The following is a 23,430-nucleotide window of genomic DNA, read 5'->3' as shown; positions in this document are numbered from 1 at the left end:
AAAACCCTCCATAATTTATGGCATCCGTGGCCTAGCCAAAGCCACAGAAATACTGGAAATCTCCAAAGCAGTGCCTGAGGTTGTGTGATATTTCCATGCTGATTTCCGAGATGTTATAAAGTTGTAAGATATACGATATCTTTATTGTCATTGTCCCATACAGAACAATGAAATTGAAAATCTACATAAAACATTCAAAAACCCCTAAAAACTCTGGAACCCCATTTTAAAATACAATATACCATAGAGACTCCTTATGCTGCGTTTAGAACCAGAATTGCATTTGCGTAGAAACTGTTTCTCAGGCGGCTAGTCCTGGTCTTTATAACCCTATACCTTCTTCCAGAAGGCAGAAGCTGGAAGAGATCATTTCCGGGGTGCGTACTATCCTGCGCTATCTCTGCAGCTTTCTTATGGCACCTGACAGCATAGATTTGATCTAAGGTGGAAAGAATGCACCCAATTCTTCTCTCTGCAGTCTTTACAACCCTGGACAGCATTGTTTTTTCCCGGGACATGCAGCTCCCAAACCACACACACAGACCATACGTTAATACACTCTCCACAGTACAATGGTAAAATGCCATCAACAGGTCCTTTGAGAGATTGTTTTTCCAGAGGATTCTCAGAAAATATAACTTCTGCTGTGCTCTCTTCATCAGGTCTTTGCTGTTTTCTCCCCAGGTTAGGTCATCTCTCCACTCCATTCCCAGAATGCATCTGAATGCTTGTAGAACTTGGTGAGTCCTCATGTTTGCTCTTGCTGAATCTAAAAAATGAATCTAATACCTTTCTAGGAAGCAGATCTTGATGGCGCACGCTCAAACGGAGTTCAGAACTTTGTTGTGATAGCATAAATTCCTGTTCAGACTGGGTTGTCTCGACTCAAACCGCAAAGGCAACACAAAGTGCTGATGTTTCCCCTTGCTTTATGGGAAGTATCCACACAAACCCACGGCTACGTCGTGGCTATACTCCCATACTGGACACTTTTTGAAGCATATTCCCCTCACTTCTGCTGGGGGTTTAACCAATTAATGACAACTCCCGAGTCTGAATGCTTGGAATTCCTGGTTCAGCAGTGCACCTGAGAACAATGCAATAGGATAAGGCTTTCAAATCAGCTCTGGCCGCTGAACTATGTATACATGAGGTAGACACCTGGGATGGAGAAATGGTGGGCCTGCAAATGCTGCTGGGTTGCAGCCCCCATCACCCTTGACCATTAAACATGCCGGCCCTGGGTTGATGGATGTTGGGAGTCCAACAATTTCTGGAGGGCCATAGGTTCCACCCTCTGATACACCTACATTCGTAGGTATACTGCACTCCTCCACCCCTTTTCTGAAGGTGGAAGGATCACAGGAACAAGACAAATGAACATACTACTAGTGTCCCCTGGATGTATGAAACACTTAATCTCAGGGTTGTGGGTTCAAGCCCCAAGTTGGGCATAAGATTCCTGCATTGCAGAGGAGGAGGAGGAGGAGGAGGAGGAGGAGGAGGAGGAGAAGGAGGAGGAGTTTGGAATTGATATCCCGCTTTATCACTACCCAAAGGAGCCTCAAAGCAGCTAACATTCTCCTTTCCCTTCCTCCCCCACAACACACTCTGCGAGGTGAGTGGGGCTGAGAGACTTCAAAGAAGTGTGACTAGCCCAAGGTCACCCAGCAGCTGCATGTGGAGGAGCGGAGACATGAACCCGGTTCCCCAGATTACGAGTCTATCGCTCTTAACCACCACACCACAGCATCGGACTAAGTGACCCTCATGGTCCCTTCCAACTCTACAATTCTATAATCTGAATCTTACACAATCAAAAATGAAGGGTTAAATGTCCATGATGGCAAGGTCTGGACTTCATTGCTCAGTTATATATGGTGGTCACTTCTGTTGCAGCATGGTCAGTGATTTTGATGTTGATGATGTTTCTTCTTCTTCTTCTTCTTTTTTAAAAAAAAGCAAAACAAAGGTATAGTGAAAGGTAATTATGCATGAATGCAAATTTGATTGAGCTTGGAAAATATAAAACAGTTGTAATACTGAATGTGTTTCAGGATAAATGATCACTCTTTGAAGTATATTGACACTTGTGAGCCATAAATTGTGCTATGCTTTTTAAAATATATATATATTATATATAATTATGTCTTTCTGCCATCTGATGCTAAAAATTATTCTCTTTTGGCCAACATGCATGTTTAAAATACAAGTGGCATAACACAATCACAGTTATATTTTAGAGGGTTGTATGATAGAGGGTTTTAAAGTTCAGGTTCTTTAATATGGTTGATGAACGTATAAGCAGGCAAGTGTTCAATTGCTTTGTTAGAATAGCTGAATAAAAGCAGGAATACTGGCTCAAAATGCACTGGAACTGTGGTTTCCAAATGATCATCAAGTAATAAGCACTGCATCCTTTGTGAGTTTCCAGTCTCCTCTCAATACACTCCAGTGATGCCAATTCTCCAGTATGTTTCGATTCATATATTCCTGTTTTCTCTGTGTGCCAATAAGGATTGATTGATTTGATTGAATGCGGCCCCTCCTTTATGGCTCTTCGTTGTTCTTGCATTTCAACACTCCATCTTCAAACAGGATTCTTAGTGACCTTCCACACAAAGGTCTCGCATGAGAACAAGATAAAGAATTGCCCCATTAAAAATGGGTGATATGCACAAGGTTAAAGGGTGGCAGCAGTTGTTTGTGTCATTGCTGCTGCTTGCGTGTTTCACCTGTGGACAACATCCTTCCTAGCACTTGTCATGGCTGGAGAGAAAGTGGATGTGCAAGACTTCCTGCAGCAAATGCCACCCACACTGAGATAAATATGGAAAGCCTTTTGTTCATAGGATTCCAATGTGCAACCTGCCACTTCTGGGCTCCCAAGTCCGTCCAGAACTGCAGTTCTGATGAAATTGTCATAGCCAGACAAAACTGAGAAGTCAGTAAATCCAGGGAGCCTCTTTAGAAGGAAAATGAGATGGAATGCTCTATGGAAAGAAAAAGAAAAACCCAAGGTGATGAGATGAGAAAGCATTGGGGACTATAAACCTGCCTTAATTTAGAAACACATCTGTCTGTCATTTTATATACTTCAGATATTGTTTCTTCCCACCTTAAAGTGTCTATTGCCTGTGTTCCCATACAGGGGGGTATAAGCCACTAGAACATATGTTACAGCTTAGATCTGTCCAACCGTTCCCAGACCAGGTCCAGCTGAAATATTAATTAGGAAATGCAATCCTCCTTACAAGAAAAAGAATTTCTGGGATTTTATGGCCCAGCTTACAGGATGCCGGTGATGATTGAAACTGCATAGCCCCAGATTTTTAAAGGCTTACTACCTATAGTAAGTGTATTTATTAACAGAGAGTGATTTTGCCAAATCGGCTGTCAACGACTTCCAGATTGCTGATGTCACAAGTCCTCATTCAGAGAGGGCAGATCATTGTTTTTTTGAGCGGCATTCTTGCTTCATTTTCTTCCGTGAGTCACATTGTCAATCTACTTGGAAATCCAGAGCACACATTAAATCACCAATGGAAAAAGTGCAGGGACTTCAAGATGGCAATCTGGGAGGCAGAACTGAATTATATCCCTGTAAATCGGTGGGCTGAGTTCAAGGTGCTGTCTCAAGATCTTCAAGTGCTGGAACAAAAACGCAACCAAGAATAATGGCAGAAAATGCACATTTTGCAAGAAGTGATCCAGCAAAAAACAATGGAGATTGCATACTGTCAGAAAATTCTTCCTGATGTTTAGTCGGAATCTCCTTCTTGTTACTTGGATCCATTGAGTCCTACTCTCGGGAGCAGGAGAAAACAAGCTTGTTCCATCTTCCATGTGACAGCCTATGTGACAGATATTTGAAGATGGCTATCATATCTCCTCTCATTCTCTTTTCCAAGCTAAACTCCTTCAACCATCCTCATAAATCTCAGTTTCCACCATTTATCATCTTGCTCACCCTCCTCTGCCCACATTCCAGCTTGTCCATAACCTTTTAAATTGTGGCACCCAGAACTGGACAGAGTATTCCAGGTGTGGTCTGACCAAGGCAGAATAGAGTGGTACTATTACTTCCCTTGATCTGGACACTATACTACTATACTTCTGTTGATTACAGTGCAAAAACTTCCAGGTTATCAGTGTTTCCTGAAAACAATTAACACAGAAAGGAATGCTAAACTTCCACTAGATTTCCAGGACTATCTTTCCCACAATGCAAAAAGATCACGTAAAACATGGAAATTATCAGTTAAGGAAACGTCAGGAAAACAGAATAAAGTGCTGTCCAAATGTAACCTAAGAGAGCTCAGAAAAGGATATTCCAAGCCTGGGTTTTGATTGATTGCTCTCGTTTGTTGGCAGTTACGTATATTATCTAGGGACGCAGGTGGCACTGTGGGTTAAACCACTGAGCCTAGGACATGCCGATCAGAAGGTCGGCGGTTTGAATCCCCACAATGGGGTGAGCTCCCATTGCTCGGTCCCTGCTCCTGCCAACCTAGCAGTTCGAAAGCACATCAAAGTGCAAGTAGATAAATAGGTACCGCTCCAGCGGGAAGGTAAAGCGTTTCGGTGTGCTGCTCTGCTTCGCCAGAAGTGGCTTAGTCATGCTGGCCACATGACCCGGAAGCTGTACGGGGTCCGTCGGCCAATAAAGCGAGATGAGCGCTACAACCCCTGAGTCGGCCACGACTGGACCTAATGGTCAGGGGTCCCTTTACCTTTACTTTTTACGTATATTATCTAATAGGTTTCATGAAATTATTTTGATATATTGCAATATATCCTTCAGGAATGGTGGTAACAAGAAAAAGATTTTAGCTCAGAATACTGTGATTCAAAGCAAGCTTTCAAATCACTTCAGCCCCGCAGGAAAGAAGCATCTAAAGTGGGACAGCCCCACCCATCTTGAAACTCTTGCAGGGAATGAAGGAAACTAATATTGAGCAGGGCATTTTGGTATCACAGGATCAACAAGCAGTTTTAATTGATGACTACACCCATGCTTTGGGCAATTTATCCCCAACTTACCAAGTGCAATTTTTAACTTCTGAAGGCAATAGGAAGCCTGATTGCAGATTTAGATATTCTTGCCCAGATTTAGATCTTCTGCTACAAGGGTGATTAACTGAAAAGAAATTATTGGACAAATTGGCAGCTTTAAAATTAGCACTTTCCCAATTTGACCTTGGGATATCAGACATTAGAATTAACAAGACTGTGCAAAGGGCTTTAGCTCAGATAATTTTTAACTGGTGGGTCCCCCCACTGTTGAACAGTGGGTATCACAAGAGAAGTGTAGCAGCAAAAAATCAAAAGCTGCAGAGGCTGGATCTCACATCCTTTGACTGCAAGGAAGGACTTTCTTAGAAGTTCAGAGACTTCCTCACCTTGGGCCTGATGAAACAATTCCCTCAGACTTACCTGTGAAGACTAGGAGGGCAAAAGTAATTAACAAATGCCTAAATAACAATGGGAGTAAGCACCAGAAGCGAAAAAGCAAAAAGATCACAAAATATAAGAGAAGCATTAGTTCAAAGGGTAAAGTAGTAAGATTCATTTTTTACAATCTTTCTAAGTTGCTGGATAAAGATAATAAGGCTGTCAAGGTTAAGCCAAAAGCAAGGGAGATGGCATCAAGAATAAAAACTCCCTCTACTTCCAGGAAGACCTTAATGCACAGGATGCTATAAAAGACCGTATCTCACAGCGGGCTCCATTAGCATCACGAGCTATCTTTCTCTTTCATCCTAAGGAAACACCAAATAGTCCTATATAATTATCCCAAACATAAAGGATGACTAAGCCAATTTGAGGGCAAGATACATTTGGCACATCCTTTGAAGCATACTAAGCTGGATTCTATTGCTGTGAGAATTTGTTTTATGAATGACCTGATACTAGAGCAACTATAATTTGTGCTCATCAGAAGTACTGTCTAGCATGCAATATTAGGAGTGCTAGAACTCCTTTAAACAAAACTGGCATTGGGATCAAATTGCACCCTCTACTTGGCCCCATATCTCAGCATCTGACACAGGAAACAGCCGTGCCCAATAAAAACCAATGATTTATGGCAATTGGACACAAGTATGAAAGGGTCGAATTTAATGTTTTATCCAATGAGTCTTTCCCCCAATTCATATCACCACAAACCAAGGAGTCTGGCCATGAGATAGGGAAGCATTCTTTGAGTCTAGAATGAAGCCCTGGCACTCTTGTTGGTCAAGGATCACATCACCTCAGCTCACAAGGCTATGCTCAGTGCTATCTTTCCAGAGAAACTGATCGTTCAGTTCTTCATCTGATTCTTTTCCATATGCCCCATCCAAGGGAACAGTGGACACATGAGAAATGGCCTTTTCAGTGATGGCCCCATCTATGGAATGCACCTCTTAGGGAGATGTGCCTGACACCGTTTCTGTTTTAAGTGCCAAGCTAATACATTCCTGTTTACGCAGCTTTCAGTGAGTTAATGTTGCCTCTTATGGTGGTGTCCATCTTCCAGCAGGGATGCAGGTGGCGCTGTGTTAGGGACTGGGCAGAGGAGCAATGGTGGAGACCGCTTCCCCAGCCTGACCCTTACAGAGAAGATGGAGACACTTCAGATTTACAACAGGGGTTTGAGCAGGGGCAGAGGAAGGGGAGGCGCAGTGGGTGCAGGCAGCCCCGGGTGTCACCACTGAAGGGGGCGACAAAATGCCGGGCGGCACTCACCGTGGGACCTGCATCGCGCCTGAGCCACGCGTCTCTCCTGGGAGAAATGCGGTGGCTTGGGTGCGCGGAGGCTCCACGCTGCCCAAACGGTCCACCCGCTGTAGGGCAGCTGAGTGGGAGGAGGCAGGCAGACACCGGAGGCCCAGTGGTGCACTAAATAATGATCTCAGGGCCAGTTGCAAGAAATAGCAAGTAGGGAGTAGGAAGGAATGAGACAGGTTTTTAGGTTATGTTATGCCTTTAATAGGTTATGTTACATTCTGGAGTATGATATGTTTTTATAGATTATGTCTGAATAGGATGAGAGTGTTGGAGATACGTGCAAATGTGTATGTGAACCCGGTCTTTGGGTGGGTGTTTGATTTTCGTTGTTGTGTATACTGTGTATATACGGACAATGACAATAAATTTATCTATCTATCTATCTATCTATCTTCCCCAGACACCCAAGTGGCTTCCTCTGCTGCTGGGTTTGAGGGAGGTTACAGCTCAGAGGCAGATTGTCACAGCTAAAAATTGGCCGCGGTTTCTTTAATGCTAAGTCAGCATGAGTCAGCGGCCTACAATGACTCATGCAACCTTTCACCAAATTATACCTGTATATATAGAGTGGTCAATGTTAGTGTTGGGTGTGGGATGTTTGGATGGTAGAAAGCTGGTTGCGTTTGATATGTATAAAGCTGTCGGTCGTGGTTGGAGAAGACGACTTTTAAGAATAAAAACAGCATTCTACTCTTTCTTAAGGACTCTTTGTGCCAACTAAGGTCTGAGGACTAGGCAAAGGGGTAAAAAGGAGGTCAGAACCTTTTCTTTTACAAACACTGACACAGATGAGGGGGGAAAGCTGGGAAATAATGGGAGAGGAAGAAGAAGGACCAGGGGAGAGACAGCTGATGGACTCAGTGTCTTTAGAAATCATTCCAGACCCCCCCCTCCCAGAATATGGTGGGCATTAAAAGTAGGAAAACAGAGAGCTCAAAGGTGAAAGGTCCTTTCCAGCACCCGTAGCGATGACTCATGAGGAAGTAGGAGAGACGGAGGGGTGGGGCTTCACTGGGAGCAATGCCATTACTCCAAGAGGCTGCATTTCTAAGCCTCTCTCTCTGAATATTAAACAAAAGGCATTGCTAAGAACTTTCCTTGTCTTATCCATTCCTGGCAGCCTACCGTGGGGGGATCAGATCCCCTGACACAGGGGTCAGCCAACTTTTTCAGCAGGGGGCCGGTCCACTATCCCTCAGACCTTGTGGGGGGCCGGCCTATATTTTGGAAAAAAAATATGAACGAATTCCTACGCCCCACAAATAACCCAGAGATGCATTTTAAATAAAAGGACACATCCCATTCATGTAAAAACACCAGGCAGGGCCCACAAATAACCCAGAGATACATTTTAAATAAAAGGACACATTCTACTCATGTAAAAACACGCTGATTCCCGGACTGTCCGCAGGCCGGATTTAGAAGGCGATTGGGTTGGATCCTGGGCCTTAGTTTGGCTACCCATGCTCTGACGCCTGACATGCTGTGGTCTGAACCAACGAGCCTCTTGGGCTTGCTGATCATAAGGTCGGCGGTTCAAATCCACATGACGGGGTGAGCTCCCGTTGCTCTGCTCTCCTGCCAACCTAACGGTTCAAAAGCATGCAAGCACGAGTAGATAAATAGGTACCGCAGCAGTAGGAAGGTAAATGGCATTTCTGTGCACTCTGGCTTCCGTCACCGTGTCCCGTTGCGCCAGACGCAGTTTAGTCATGCTGGCCACATGACCCAGAAAGCTGTCTGTGGACAAACGCCGGCCCCCTCGGCCTGAAAAGCGAGATAAGCGCCGCACCCCAAAGTCGCCTTTGACTAGACTCAGGGGTCCTTTACCTTTACCATCTTTCATTGGAGTGCATAGGACTTGGTCGTTATTCATCTATGGTTGGATGAGTGCTTTCTATATCTTGCATTGTTAGCATTTCAAAACTTCCTTCTGGTTTTATATTGCTTCTATATGCTGTATTTTATTTTTGTCAAATCATTTGTGACGCTTCTTACTGTAAAAAGAGACTGGTAAATGAAATTAATATTAGTAATAGCAGCAGCTATGTGAGGGGTAAACTATAGTTCCCAGGATTCTCCAGGTAAAGCAAAGTGCTTTAAATGTATGGTGAGAATGTGACCTTACTTCATTGATAACTTTCCCCTCCATTTCCTATTAAAAGCAACGGCAACAAGATGTGTTTGACCAAGAACCTCTGGCAATATTCAGAGAAAAGGAGCCCTAAAATAATTAAGAGGCTGAAAGGAAGGGTTGTGATTTGTTTTTGTTTCTTTTAATGGAGGAAAGTGTTATGCTATATCATGGTCTACATCTGAAAATAGGAAATCAGCAAGTAGGGTGGCATGAGAAAACAGAAGATTGCAACGAATATCCCTTGGTTCAGCAAGCAAGAGGGAAAATCAGGGCAGCTGAACAAGCCACAGAGCTACCCCTTTTCTTTCAGTTCCAAAGAGTAATCATTTACTCTTAATGCTACTGGTTAATGTTACTGGTTTACAAACTTCTAGGATATTCAACCCAGTGGGGAGAGCCGGGAATAATGTGAATGCCCAGTGCACTTAAAATGCAGTGCTTGTAAGTTCGGTTCCATGCATGGCCAAATATGCTGGTGTCGATAACAGGATCTCGTTCCATGCATGGGTTCCAAGTGCTCCTCCTTTTTCAGATTTTGCCAGTATTTGAACAATGGCATGCTCATCTCTTTTTCATATCGGCAGCAAAAAGAACTCCTGAGCAGAAGAAAGCAGGCGCAAGAAATCACAGGACATCTACATTGCTCAAAAAGCTATTCTAAAGCACCTAAGTAAATTTAGGTCCTTTAAAAGTGGGTTAGGCACTTTGAAATTAAAGATACATTGGAACTACAATGACTTGACGCTCCACAAAACCTACTAGAATGGCTGAATCGCACAAAATTAACCCCAGTTGTGTCTGCATACTGAGCACACCTAGAACCAATCCCACACCCAAAATAGCCTGCGGTGATAACGCCTTAATTTCTTTCAACTTCTACTTTGTTGATCAAGGGATATAGTGGAAGCTTGGACCAACTAGGATGAGCCTCTGGAAAACTGAAAGCCATCACCTTGCCTTTGAATCCATCCAGATAAGTGGTTGCATAAGCTATTGCTTCTTTATAACAACATTACCATCTGCAAAGGAGATGATTTCAAGTTCAGAATTCTCCGCAATGACCCAAAAGTGACCTTGGGCCACGGTGCACATGGGAAAACTTCCTATGTGGGTCTCATTTCTGTGCACAAAACTGTCTTATGTATCCAAATATGCATGAACACCTCTATTTGCACCTGTATACACATGCTGGGCAGCCGGCATCAGTTGGGCTTCCTACTGCAGGAGACGTCATATAGGCATCTAAGCACATGTGATGGCACATAAGGAAGGTACCTGAAATTTTCTCAATATAACAGTATCGGTTGTCGTATGTGAAGCTAAGACAGTGAACAAAGGAAGAATGAAAGCCCTGGGAGCCTTTGATCATGAAAACTAAGACTTGCTGGTTTCCCGCACACGTCTGGGTTACCTTTTGGCAATGTAAGCAAACATCATGTATCTTGTACAAATATGATTGTGGCCCCTACCAAATGTTTGCTAATTCCAGTTAAAAAATCACAGAACCATGTACACAGAACAAGGCTATGGAGTAATCTCATCCAATACACCCCACCCACCCCAAAGCCCTAAGGCATCATCTTTTATGCAAAAACACCCCAAATGGATGCCTGTCCCAATTGTACTGGGCAACCTCCAAGAATGCAGTTTCCTCAACTTCCCCAGGCAGCACGTCCTATTGAGGAACAATATGCATGAGTCAACGAGGCTTCTTCAAATGTGTAAATTTGAATCTGCTTTCCTGTAATTTAAACCCATTGCTTCTGCTTCTGTCATCGGTGCACTATGTGATCATCTATTTCTTCTCCCCTTCTTTCTGACATCCTTTAGGAAATGAATAATTTTGACTGCACCTTAACCACTTTTGAGCTATCCCTAGAAACAATCTTCACTAACGTGGTATGTGAACTTTCAAATAACAAGAACACACAAGCTTTGCAGTTTTGATTGGGAAGGGGGAAATAACCTGGGTGTGCTTTATTCTAAGACTCGATAAAGGTCTATGTACCTGCCAAAGGACAAATTATACAGAGACAAGAGTTGACAAAAAAAACTCAAAAGCACCTAAGTGATTAAGGAACTTAGACTCCACATTTTAATTCCTAAAATAAAGCCCGAGGCATGTAGTGTTGATTCACAGTGCAATAATCCTTTCTAAACTGACTTGCTGTAGACAGCACTGGCATTCTACTATAGGAAACCAATGGGGATATTAATATCGGCTATTAACACTGATCCTATCTCGTAAATCCAGCCTGTCTGTTACCACAGCACTCAAATAAAGGTGTTCTGAGGTCAAGAGGATGTGGTGTCCAAACGAGTCTTCTATTCCAAGAGGAAAGCAGCAAAAACAATCTCTACAGCATCAGATCCATATGTAGGAAAACCAAAAAGCTGGTTTTAAATGTCATGTTTTTCAAAGTGAGAATTGATGCTGGAACCAGTTCTAAAAACTGGCTGGCTGAGATGCAGCTGCAGCTGCAGACAATCAATCAAAGCAGCTCAGAATCAATGGGGAGGGGTGGGAATTGGAAGCGAGGGGGGGGGAAGCATGCACATAAAATGGAAAACTAGGAGCAGGTTACAAGCCTTTCTAGGCCTTTAAGATTACAAAGAAATGCGAGCCCACTTTAGTGTTTTGTCTGCAGTCAAATGTCTCCTGAATGGTTTCCAATCGGCGTACGCACCAACGACCGGTTGCGTTGTAAAATGTGGACTGCAGGAGAACAGGACGGCAAGTTCTGTGAACAAAATTGACACGGCAAACACTGACGCTTTGGGTCTTCACCTGGCGTGGCTGCTTGTCTGAATTCTGAGCTGCTCCACACTGATGCCCTCATGTTTGAATTCAGGGGCAGAAGTAGTGTGTCCCAAGTGAAAGGACAAAGCACTAGCAAGAACGTTAACTTTCTCCCTCAAGACCAAACCGGCAGTACAGCATTCCTTACCCATTGTCAACACTGCCATGGTTCAGTTCAGGAAATGGAAACGCTTCAGGAGCAAAAGAGTTCTTGACAGAACTGCCACAGCCTCCACCAGATAAGACCCCTGTGGCCTTGCTATAGAATATATTGAATGGAGATTAGGTGGCCATGCAAACCGCCATAACAACAAAGCTGTGACTAAGGGCAGGTCAAGGTGGAAGTAGGCCTTGGGCAATTCCAGAAACAGTTACCACCAGGCCTTAAGTCACTCAAGTCAGTACTGTTTGGCCAAAAGAGTGTTTTTTGAAAATAACAACAACAATAATAATAATGGTCACAGTAACAAATTAAGATGAGGGGTGCAACACTTATTGTCCAACTCCTATTCACTTGGTTTTGCTATGCTTTTCAGACAGAAACACTGTTTGATCCTGTGCCAGACGTGTAGGGTGGGACTTGCTCAGCTTAAGCATCCAGAAAAAGTGGAAAGTTGTGAGGGGGTTGGTGGGAGATGAGCAACGAAGTGGCAATTTGTGTATGACGTGTGAGTGTTTGAGACCAAAAAAAAAAAAAAAAGGAATACTCCTGCCAGTATAAAAACGAGCAGTGCAAAACTGACTGGCCCCTGGCCCCTGGCCCCAGCTTTTGCATCCTCGTCAAGAGCGGCACCCCTCTAACTTCCATTTTCCTTCAGGGCATCACCTTCTCTTCAGTCAAATGCATTGGCCCATGACTTACAGCCAACAGAGAGGGCACTGGCTGTTGGTCATAAGGTGATTGATTCACCATTGCTTAGTAAACAGTTAATGTGTGAGACGTATATAGATATATATCCCGCACTTCAGAATATAATTATTCATTGGAGGCATAACCAAAGCAATGGAATAAGAAGTCACCACAGCAATGTTTTTGCATCCTCTTGATGTTTGTACAAGAACAATGTTGGCTCTGGGCACCTCCTAAAGAAGGATGCAAGCCTTCTCGTGCATCAGTGGGCTGCCTAACATAGAAGCCAAACTCTTCATTGAAATTAAAATTAGTCTTCCACCCTATACATATATATAATATTTATCTATATGGCCCATGCTTTCTCCTCCTCCGTTTCCCAGCAAAGCCCTATAAATACTAATCTTTGTAGCTTTAGCTGTTGCAGCTGTCATCACCCCCCACCTTCCAACTCTCACATAAGAACAAAATAAAAAGGGTTCTATTAAAATCAAGCACTTAACATAAATATTAAAACAATGGTAGGGACAAAATATAACTCTACATATAGAACTTCATAACTACCGTAGCACCTATTACCATAAACGAAAGCAAATCTGGTCTGACAGGGAACATGGGGTGGGGGTGGGACTGAGGCGACGCTAACAGAACTTGCGACTGTCGTCATTTCAATCACTCTTTTAAATTTTTGTTCGTTTACAGTTGACAACCTTATTAAAATTCATTTCACTAACCAGTTCATTCTAAGTTACTATGGTTACCAAGGAACCCTTTAAAAAATAAAAATAAAAACCTTCAAGAGGATGATGATAGGACTTTAGCAATAATAATAATATTAATAATAATAATAATTAATAAAAAAAACAAAAATTGGCCAGTGGCAGGTTCTCCTACTGGTTCTCCGATGAGGGCTGCCCTGCCACATGCCCCTCCTCCTAAAGCCCACCAGTCCACAGAAGGGTAAAATCATGTACAAGTCCATTTCTCAGTTCCCCAGGATGAGTTTGACAAAAGAAGCCACGTCTGTCTCTTTGGATTCGTGCAGGGTGAAGAAACTGTGTTTCTGAAAGAGAGAGCGAGAGAGAACCAGTGAGGAGAAGGGAAAGAGAGGGGAAACTTGTCAAAACCTTCCATTACACCTCTCACAGGAATCCTAGATTCCCCCACCACACACACACACACACACACACACACACATTACCTATAAAAGGACCACAGTAATTCCCAAGCGGGACGCAGGTGGCACTGTGGGTTAAACCACAGAGCCTAGGACTTGCCGATCAAAAGGTCGGTGGTTTGAATCCCTGCGACGGGGTGAGCTCCCGTTGCTCGGTCCCTGCTCCTGCCAACCTACCAGTTCGAAAGCACGTCAAAGTGCAAGTAGATAAATAGGTACCGGGAAGGTAAACGGCGTTTCCGTGCGCTGCTCTGGTTCGCCAGAAGCGGCTTAGTCATGCTGGTCACATGACCCGGAAGCTGTCTGTGGACAAACGCCGGCTCCCTCGGCCAATAAAGCGAGATGAGCGCCGCAACCCCAGAGTCGGTCACGACTGGACCTAATGGTCAGGGGTCCCTTTACCTTTTTAATTCCCAAACAGAGTGATGATGACAGCGGGCCTTGACTCAAGGTACATTTTCCGTGGGACACATTCGGATGCAGCACCGAGCCATCAACCATGGTTAACCAGGTGAGTTTGTGCACGAGCCTCCCTTTCTCCAATGGAGAAACAAGCCATGAAATTGGTTGGCTTAGCATTATATCCCAACCACTGTCCCAGTTAATTTTGCTGCAAACAAACCACAATAGGAAGCCAAGGTTCCCAATTGTGGCTTCTTGGGGAGGGCTGTTTTGGGTGTAATGCTAAGCCAGCCATCCTTTGGTTTGTTTTTCTGCTGGCCACAGGAAATAGCAGAGCAGGGAGCTCAAGCCCAGCTCATGCACAGACTGATTTGCTCACCCATGGTTTATGGCTTAGTGTGGCATCCAAATGCAACTAACGTCTCCACAGCAAAATACAGATGTCCTCCCCACCCATGGTCAAATATAAATGAACTGGATACAATATTATTGCAAAAATGGTAATCAGCATTCCGTCAGGGCTATCAAAGAAAAGCTTACCGTGAAAAGCAATTGAGAGCTATTGGAACAATAAATAAATACCACTGAACTGGACACAACTCAGCAACAAAAACTTCCATAAAGATTTAAATGAACAAGAAAAGAAAGATTCCTAACGTCTTTCTTGTGTGGGAAGTGATTTTCATCTCTCTCTCTCTCATTAATTATCACAATAATCCCATTAAGTGTGTATTCAATACAATTTTTACAGATAAGCAAAGCCAAGATTGAAAAAGAAGGACGTGCCCCAAAGTTAAAACTGGAAGTTCAAAGTTCAGGAAGGCCTGAAAGATGCTCCTCCCTAACCACTACAGTGGATGCAACTCAGAGAGGGTTTCCTTTGTGAGGAAAGACTTGAAAAGGTCCTCAGAAATGAACGCAGACCCACCCAATCTCTTAAAAGAGATCTCCAAAGTATTTCAGTCAATGAGCAATACAATGAGTTTTGAATACGAAGGCTTTGAGGGAGGGAGGGGCCACTTCTATGTGGTATGAGGTGTGACTCTCATGTATGATCTAGATCTCTTTGGCTGGCTCCTAGATTACGCATTGTAGCTGCAGTCACACCAGGGTTTAGGCGAGAGAAGAATCTATTCATCTAAATCCTGTCTCAGACTTATTTAGGGCTGGCTCAAACACAAGTATGTGCATATGTATAATTATATTTCTATATTGCCCTTCATCATAAGATCCCACGGCAGTTCGCAGAATAAAATACAGGATAAAAGCAAGTAAATAAGTACAGCGAAATGAAACATTCATAATTTATGTGCATGACACATGGTGGGGTTGGATGAAACTCCATAAATTGGCCATTATGTATGGACTGGGGTGTCTGCCAGTAATTGTTCCCCATGCAACATATATGCCACAAGAAATCTTGTGTGTGGGAGCTTACTTCCATGCAATATACAACAACACAACAGTACACACAACAACACAACAGTACACCGATAGCCCTTAATTCATACTAAATGTCCGAAGTGTTGAGGTGTGTTTATGCAGGAATACTCTTGTGCCACACTGTACATGTGGGAACAATAACAATGTGTAAGCCAGCCCTGTAGGAATGGGAGTGATCCCATGCTCAGAAGAGGTGTTCCCCTGAACCCAGGCAGTGCAGAGCAGTGGGTATAGCTAACATGGTACCCCAGCATGTGAGTAGAGCATCATCTGCAAAGGGCATTGAGGGGGTGAGGGAGGGAGAAAGAGTAACACTCATTCTCTCCAGCTGGAGATGGGGCCTGGGAAAAGGTGTTCAAATATATGGGATCCTGCCACTAATATTAAGAACTTCACGGTAACCAGCCAGATGAAAATCTGAACATCAATGTCCGAAAAGAAAACAGAAAAAAACTGTGAGGAAAATGACCACTTTTCAAACTTTCAGCCTTCTGCAATTTCCTGGCTCATAGAACTGGTTTATGTTGCAAAGGATTCTGGGGTGAAGAATTTGTCCTTGGTCACAGGCTGGACTCACGGGCCTGTTGCCCAGCCTAACAAACACCCTTTTGGCCAATCTGTCTTTGAAGGAAGCTTTGCCTGCCATTAGTGTTATTCTCCCAGGCGGAACCTCCCATCAGCTTCCAAGGAACCCCAGGGTTCCCCAGGACGCGTTTTGGAAACCACGGCAGTAATATAAAGCAAAGCGTAAGTAAGTAAGAAAATTAGCTCTCTAGCCATGCCCGAGTCATCCTCTCATTTTCCACTTGAAACCTCAACGACGCAGGAAAGCAAAAGAAGCAGCCTCAGCCTTCAAAGACAAGCAGCCCATTCCAGGACCGCAATGTCTACTGCCATGGGAAAGTGAAAAGGGCTAGGGGAGGAAAAGCCCAAACCACAGGACCTTACAACAATAATGTCAGCCATAAAATACCACAATGCTGAGATAGATTTCAGAGGTGATCCAATATCCTAATTCAATAGAAATGTGCAGGGCTGCCAACCAGAGCTTGGCTGAAGTACATGCCTTTCCTCACTTCCACCCTGGCGAACCCAGTGTGTGCTAAAAAGCCATGTGATAAAAACACTGTTGTATGATTTGGAAGCGGGTGGAGGGATTAATTCTATAAATGCACGTATGGTGCATTTTTAAACAAGAGCCAATAAATCGAGGCCTTTCTCCACCTAAAAAGCTGTTAATGAAAGGTACATAGGATCACAGAATGCGGGAGTTGGAAGGGACCACTGGCTTAATCCAGTCCAATCCCTTGCAATGCAGGAATCTTTTGCCCGACGTGGGGCTTGAACCCACGACCCTACATGATAACTGCGTTATAGATCCCTTTTGCAGAAATGCCATAGGAATTACTTATACACCAAAGAAAATCCCGTGTTGCAAAACAGAACACTGTGAACAACAACAAGCAACACGTCAGCTAATATTATCCCGACAATATTTTTATAACACTATACTGTTTCAAAATTCATAAACAGAAGACATATAATATGTCCATGGAGTCACAAACTAATAAGAATCAAATAAATGTTCCAGGAACAAGAATGGTAGGAATGGTAAGTCACTGTTAAAGATCGCTGAAATGGAGTCAGAATGCCTTTCCACAGTCTATGTCCTACAAACGTGAGATGATGGGTGCTCCAAACGTCGAAATAGGCTGCTCTGAGCACAACAGCAAGAACAGTACAGTTCTCCCAGGATAATAAACTGTTTCAATGATAAATCTTCATCAGCAAATTAATAGTTCCCAAAGGTACATCAAATGGCCATGGATCAGCTATCACTAAAAAGTGTAGTAAGCTGGTGCCATGTCGCTTGTTGTTGTTGCTTGTTGTTGTTCATAGGAATTACTTATACAAATTTCTTTTACAAGAAAAGAAGAGGATAACGGTTCAGAAACTTACACTTGGATATCAGAACCACCATTTAGTAAGAGTCAAAACAAGGTGGCAGACTTGGGAGCAGCTCAGAATTTCATCAGCATTAAGAAGGAAATACGTATTACTATATTATACACATAAATGGATGGAAGGGTTGAAATCATTGCCAGAAGTCCCCACCTCCCTTCCCCAGGGACTTCGCAGAGGTGAGAAGGACATGGTGGTGGTTGCCACAAAAGTTTTTGGAGATTCATGCCATCTTGCTTGATATAGTGATTTCATGGGTACAGGTCATAGAAGAGAAAGGGAACTGCAACTTCTCTACCGTAAAAATGGATCCCATGCAGTAAAAGCAGCTTGAAAATTTGTATAAAAGCCCCTTCAGAAAGAAAAACTACAGTCATCTCCCTCCAAACTGCAGTGCCTTTTTAGCAACATCTGGGTGGAAATTGCTGAAACGTCCGGGAAAAGCTCAACAACTTTTGTGTCCGGATTTTCACCTTTTGAAATATGGCAACCCAAACTGGTTCTTGAGTTTCCATCTGGCAGAAACAGTAGTGCTGATTAAGGATACTTAATGAATTTGATCTTTGAGGATTCCAGTACAAATTTACCCATTCTGCACCTCCCTGAGTAATGTGGGAGCCCCTCCCTGGGACTTAAGGCAGTCACTGGATTTCACACTTCCTAAGGTAAGCTATTGGCTCAAAACATGATTCAGATAACGTAAAAGAACGCTAACATTTGTGGGTTTCCATCTACCCGGAGGGAAAACCCAAACCAATCCTCAGGATGAGCATCCACAACGACAGGTTGTCAGAACCAAAACTTGTGTTTTCTGCCTGTACTGCACCTGGATCTGTTGCGACTACAAACTCACCATTAGTTCAGGGTATGTTGGCCTCTCTTTGGAATTCTTCTTCAAGCTTTAAGGGGGGAGGAAGAGAGAGAAAGGAAAATTATATGTGTGTTTCAGCCAATAGAAGCAAACAGCCAACTTGCCCGTGAAAACACAAGGAATTATCTGTGTCCCTGTAAAGGAGGGTGATGGGACTTGCTTTGCACCAGTCTCAGCACCAAAGGACACCAGAAATGGAACCAAAGCGATGCCAACTGATGTCCACCCAAACATGTAACTAGATCATGCATGGTTCCAGCTCCCATGCCTATGCATGCGGAGAGCTATGAACACAGAATCCCTCCTGCATTAATTCCCATGCTTAAACTTCCCTTAAAACTGCAGGCATTGGAGAAGGGGCCAAGAGAAGCTGTTCTGCCCTGCTCTCTGGCAATCATGTGAGGAGCCCTTGAGGCATATCATTTGTATGGTGACTTAAGTGTGACTGGGATTCCAAGGCAAACTTTTAATTCTGCACAGGTGGTGACAAGCTGTTTCAGTGCCCTCGCCAAACTTCAGTTCCCAGTATACTTTGCAGGGCACCATGACAAGCTGAACTGGCATAAAACCAATACTTACTTGTAGATGAGCCTCCTCAGACATTCCCACCCCCCAAAGAGATGAGCACATATAATATTCATTTATCAGCTGTACACAACACGTGGGGCTGTTCTACCTTCCCATCACCTTTGATCTGCGTCACCCATTGCCAGGACAGGCCAGCTTGGCACGCTTCATCCTTTCTGCAAACAGCTATTATTACTACAATGGGTGGCTGGGAAAGTTTGTCTGTGACTTGAACGGGTGAGGTGGAAGGGTAAAAAAGATCCATTTATTCCGGTCTCCCTGCAGCTGAAAATAGCTTTGAAGACAGGATGTAATAGCAACTCACTTCCTGGCAGAGTATTTACGGGGAAGATGCTTGGAGTGACTTGAAAAAAGATCTCCACACGTACACATGCTTTAGCAGAGAGGGGAAGGAGGTGTAAAGTGTCACACTGAGAGAAACAAAAGTGTGATCATCGGGCTATAGTAAACACACCCTCTTCTGGGATTTGCCAAGCCCAGGGGGTAGGGGGGAAGTGGAGGATGCTTACTGAAGGGATACTTCCTGCCCATCTCTCACTGCATCATCTCAGAGCTCAGGTTTACGGAAACTCTTATGCTGTGTAATATAACAAAACCCAATGATTCTTTCGTGTGTGCATACACGCACACCCCATGTCTTTGCTTATCAAAACTGACAGGAGAGAGTGTGCATGTCAAAAATTGTTGGGTTGGTGTTTTTTTAAATAAACTAGCATCGAACTCTATCCAAGCTGGCCATGAGGAAATTTCGTATTCTTCTGCTAATTTATTCCTTTCCCATAAGCTTTTCATAACTTTACTATGAACCTAGGCTGCATTTTTTGTAGAGTTTAAATCTATTTCTCTCTCGCTCTCTCTCTCTCTCTCTCACACACACACACAGAGAGAGAGAGAGAGAGAGAGAGAGAGAGAGAGAGAGAGAGGATTTGGATGAGAGCAGCAATAAGAAGGCAGAAAGATAGGGGTAAACTGAAGATGCAATATATAAACCGAAGATGCTAGATGGGATGATACGATGGCAAGTTTGGCCGTCTGAAAGAACATAAACTTACAGTGTCAGGACTAAATGGCTCAAAAAAGGCCACTATGAAACAATGAAGTAAAACAGCACCCATTTAAATGTCACAAAAGGAACTCCATTCTTTTAGGCAGCCTGCAGGAACCAAAGACTCTACACTGCTCTATTTCAACGGTCTTTTCTCTTCTCCTCACACTCTGCCTTGGCACAATGGCGTTTCACGTCTTGCCCCAGAGAACTAAAGGACCAGAACTCTGACACACTGAGTCACTTCCCCCATAGACCACTGGGAGGTCAACATGACATTTCCTGAAAGCTACAGGAAACAGTCCTTGAGGAAAGTTCACTCAGACACACGTGCCTTAGCTCAGGAAGAAGGCAGTGGAAGTAGAGATGGCTGACGTAAAGACCAGGCTCACATATGCACCTTGCCAGATTCCCTTGAGAGCTTCTGCCTGTTTTCAAAACAATGAAGCAGCTACTTCCAGAGCAAGTATCTTGATCATGCCATTAGCAGCCAAAGGCAAGCATCTGCTGAGTAATTAAACTGACTTATTTTTTATTTATTTTTTAAAAGCAAGTAGTGGACTAAAATAATTATCCCTACCTCCTCTACAGCATTTTATAGATATTTGTGACAAATTTTCAAGGAAGGATGTGCGTCTTATACCTGTCAGCCAGACTCTTCAACCTCAATCCTGCAAAGATTTTAACTCATAAGCTGAATTCTGGAGAGAAGGTGGGGTTTAACCCACAAGCATGGGTGCTGCTCTATAAAGTCAAAGGTGATTGGCTCCTGCCCCAATGAGCTTACAATTTAAAATTTCACCCAGGGGGACAATAGCAAGTTCAGTCCAGCTACACCAGAGCTGGTCATTTGGGGCGAGCGGTGGAGCCATTTGTTGTTGTCGTTGCCACAGAATTTTAATGCATTTTAAATCTGATTTAAGTTATTGGTTGTCTTTTTCTCCTTTATTGTAGTGTGAATTCTGGCCCCAACCCAGTGTTTTTGACCCTTATAGATGCAAACTTCCTTTTTACCTTTTTTTTTAAGAGCCAAAAAGGCAGCATGTAATTCTTCTTTATTTAAAAAAACAACAAACTAATAACGTAGTGCATTTGATTTATGTATTTACTGCAATAGTTTAATGGAGACATTATTTTGTTACTGCAAACTATCCTGAAATAATTAATGAAGGGTGGTGCAGAACTAATACTTTTAAATTATGTTTATGCATTTATATGCATACGTGTGTGTATATATATATATATAACTATATACACACAGACAGATCGATATACTCCAAAATAAAAGAAATCACAGTAAAACCAGTCAAATTCTACTGAAAGCTCAGTATTAAAACCAAGCAAATTCCTAGTGAGCACGCAAAGGTCTTCAATAGCATTTGGTTCAAACAAAAATAAACTAGGTCAGGGATAGAGGAACCTGTGGCCTTCAAACGTTGTTGGACTACAGTTCCTATCAGCCACAAGGATCTATTTTGTGTTTCAAACTGGTTGGGTGTTTTTTAAGTGTACGCCACCTTGAGATGCTTGTTTGGAAGGTGATTAAATGTATCCACAATAGCGATAATGATCATAATCATTAATACCTGCCTGTTGGTTGTGCTGGCTGGGGCTGATCGCAGCTAGGAGTCCAACAACATCTGGAAAGCCAAAGGTTCACCTTCCACCCACCCACCCACCCTTTGACTACATGAGCCTGGGAGCAGGATCTAAAGTTAGGTAGGGGTCCCGTGGGGTTCCCGCCCCACCCCACCCAAAAAATGACTCACGCTTACCACTGTGAGGTAAAATCAACAAACTCTGCAGAGAAGGTGTCTGGGAGCTGAGGCGACGGCTCTTCCACCACCTGTTTGAGCTGCTGGAATGGCGTCCCCCAGGACTCGTACGGAAACCGCAAAATGGCCAGTTCAATCTGGGCATGGAGAGAAGATGGAGAGACATCAATATCACTTTCTTAGGTTATTTTTTTTTAAAAAAGAAAGGTACCTTATAAAGGTACCTTTATAAAGTACCTTTATACAGTAGTACCTCGGGTTAAGAACTTAATTCATTCCGGAGGTCTGTTCTCAACCTGAAACTGTTCTTAACCTGAGGTACCACTTTAGCTAATGTCTAAACCACTCAGTCCAAACCACTGAGCCTCTTGGGCTTGCCGATCAGAAGGTCGGCGGTTCGAATCCCCGCGACGGGGTGAGCTTCCGTTGCTCGGTCCCAGCTCCTGCCAACCTAGCAGTTCGAAAGCACATCAAAGTGCAAGTAGATAAATAGGTACCGCTCCGGCAGGAAAATAAACGGCGTTTCTGTGCGCTGCTCTGGTTCGCCAGAAGCAGCTTAGTCATGCTGGCCACATGACCCAGAAGCTGTATGCCAGCTCCCTCAGCCAGTAAAGCGAGATGAGCACCGGAACCCCAGAGTCGTCTGCAACTGGACCTAACGGTCAGGGGTCCCTTTACCTTTACCTTATCCAAAAAGTACAGTGAGGAGACAAACACTGTTCCGTTTCCCTAACAACCGTAGCTTTTGCTGCCATCTGCAGGCATGGCCCCGCAATGGCACCGGACCTCCTCTTACGGCTTCTGCTCCCTCTTTTCTTTTTTCCGCTCCCCCCTTAGAAACCCTGGGCTCATTTGGCGCCTCTGGAAGGCACAGCCTGTGTGAATCCCTGGAGACGGCATGTCCCTGGGAATATTTAAAAGTAGCAGCATGTGAGGCCAGTTCAGCTGGTTTGCACCATGTACCCACTGCCTTCCCTGGAGAATGCAGAATGCCAGGGGAGGGTATGCTCTCTGTCCTCTCCCTCTCCATTCCCTACCCACGGGGGCTGTTGCAACCAGAGGGGACTCATCGTTCCCTGGAGAATGATTCCAGTTTGCCAAAAGAAGCTGTCTGTTTGCTCTGAATGCTCTGATTCCCTGAAGCAGGCGTGGTGCCAGTTGAGTGAGTATGGAGACAGATTATGACTGCAGGGCATCAGGTTTCTTCCAGATAAACAACCTACACATGCACGCTGATGCCTAGCTGCATTAGCATTTATCGGAAGCACTGTTTTAAAAGAGGCTGCGGAACGCTTGTACGTTCTGAAATTCACCTGCCTACCCAAACTAGTCTGTTTTGGGTTGTTGTTTTTTAAGGAAGCCAGTCCCGATTTTAAAAACCTATCAGTCCCAAGGATGCTCAAAGCTGCTGACTTGGTTGTTCTAGAAAAAAGGCTGCCGCTGGCATACAAGCTGACACTACATCCGGAAATCTAGGCGTCTCTCCTGGCAACCTGCTTTCCTTCTGACCTGTTTCTGCCTATGGTTCTTAGCACAATTCATCTGAGGTCTCTTGAACGTTGTCAAGAGAAGCTCGGATACCCACACAAAGTGAAGACACTCCTTTGTG

General features: G+C 43.8%; 1 protein-coding gene and 1 long non-coding RNA gene across 3 annotated transcripts in view; one reads left to right on the top strand and one right to left on the bottom strand.

Annotated features, from left to right (window-relative positions):
- LOC308471176 overlaps window positions 1-23,430 on the top strand; it is a 124,637-nt gene that overhangs the window by 14,865 nt on the left and 86,342 nt on the right. The window lies entirely within an intron of this gene.
- The window catches only part of MAP2K6 (mitogen-activated protein kinase kinase 6), a 74,634-nt gene continuing 62,046 nt past the window's right edge, over window positions 10,843-23,430 (bottom strand). For both annotated transcript variants that reach the window (XM_080994935.1, XM_080994936.1), the window contains exons 10-12: window positions 21,822-21,958; window positions 18,396-18,441; window positions 10,843-13,621 (exon numbers count right to left, since the gene is read on the bottom strand). In XM_080994935.1, coding sequence (XP_080851061.1) covers window positions 13,544-13,621; window positions 18,396-18,441; window positions 21,822-21,958 — 261 coding nt within the window. In that variant the 3' untranslated portion in view covers window positions 10,843-13,543. The remainder of the gene's footprint in view (window positions 13,622-18,395; window positions 18,442-21,821; window positions 21,959-23,430) is intronic.

Source organism: Podarcis pityusensis (genome assembly GCF_964106645.2).
Source record: "Podarcis pityusensis genome assembly, chromosome: 2".
Classification (NCBI taxonomy): domain Eukaryota; kingdom Metazoa; phylum Chordata; class Lepidosauria; order Squamata; family Lacertidae; genus Podarcis; species Podarcis pityusensis.
This window is presented reverse-complemented; position numbering and strand designations above follow the sequence as displayed.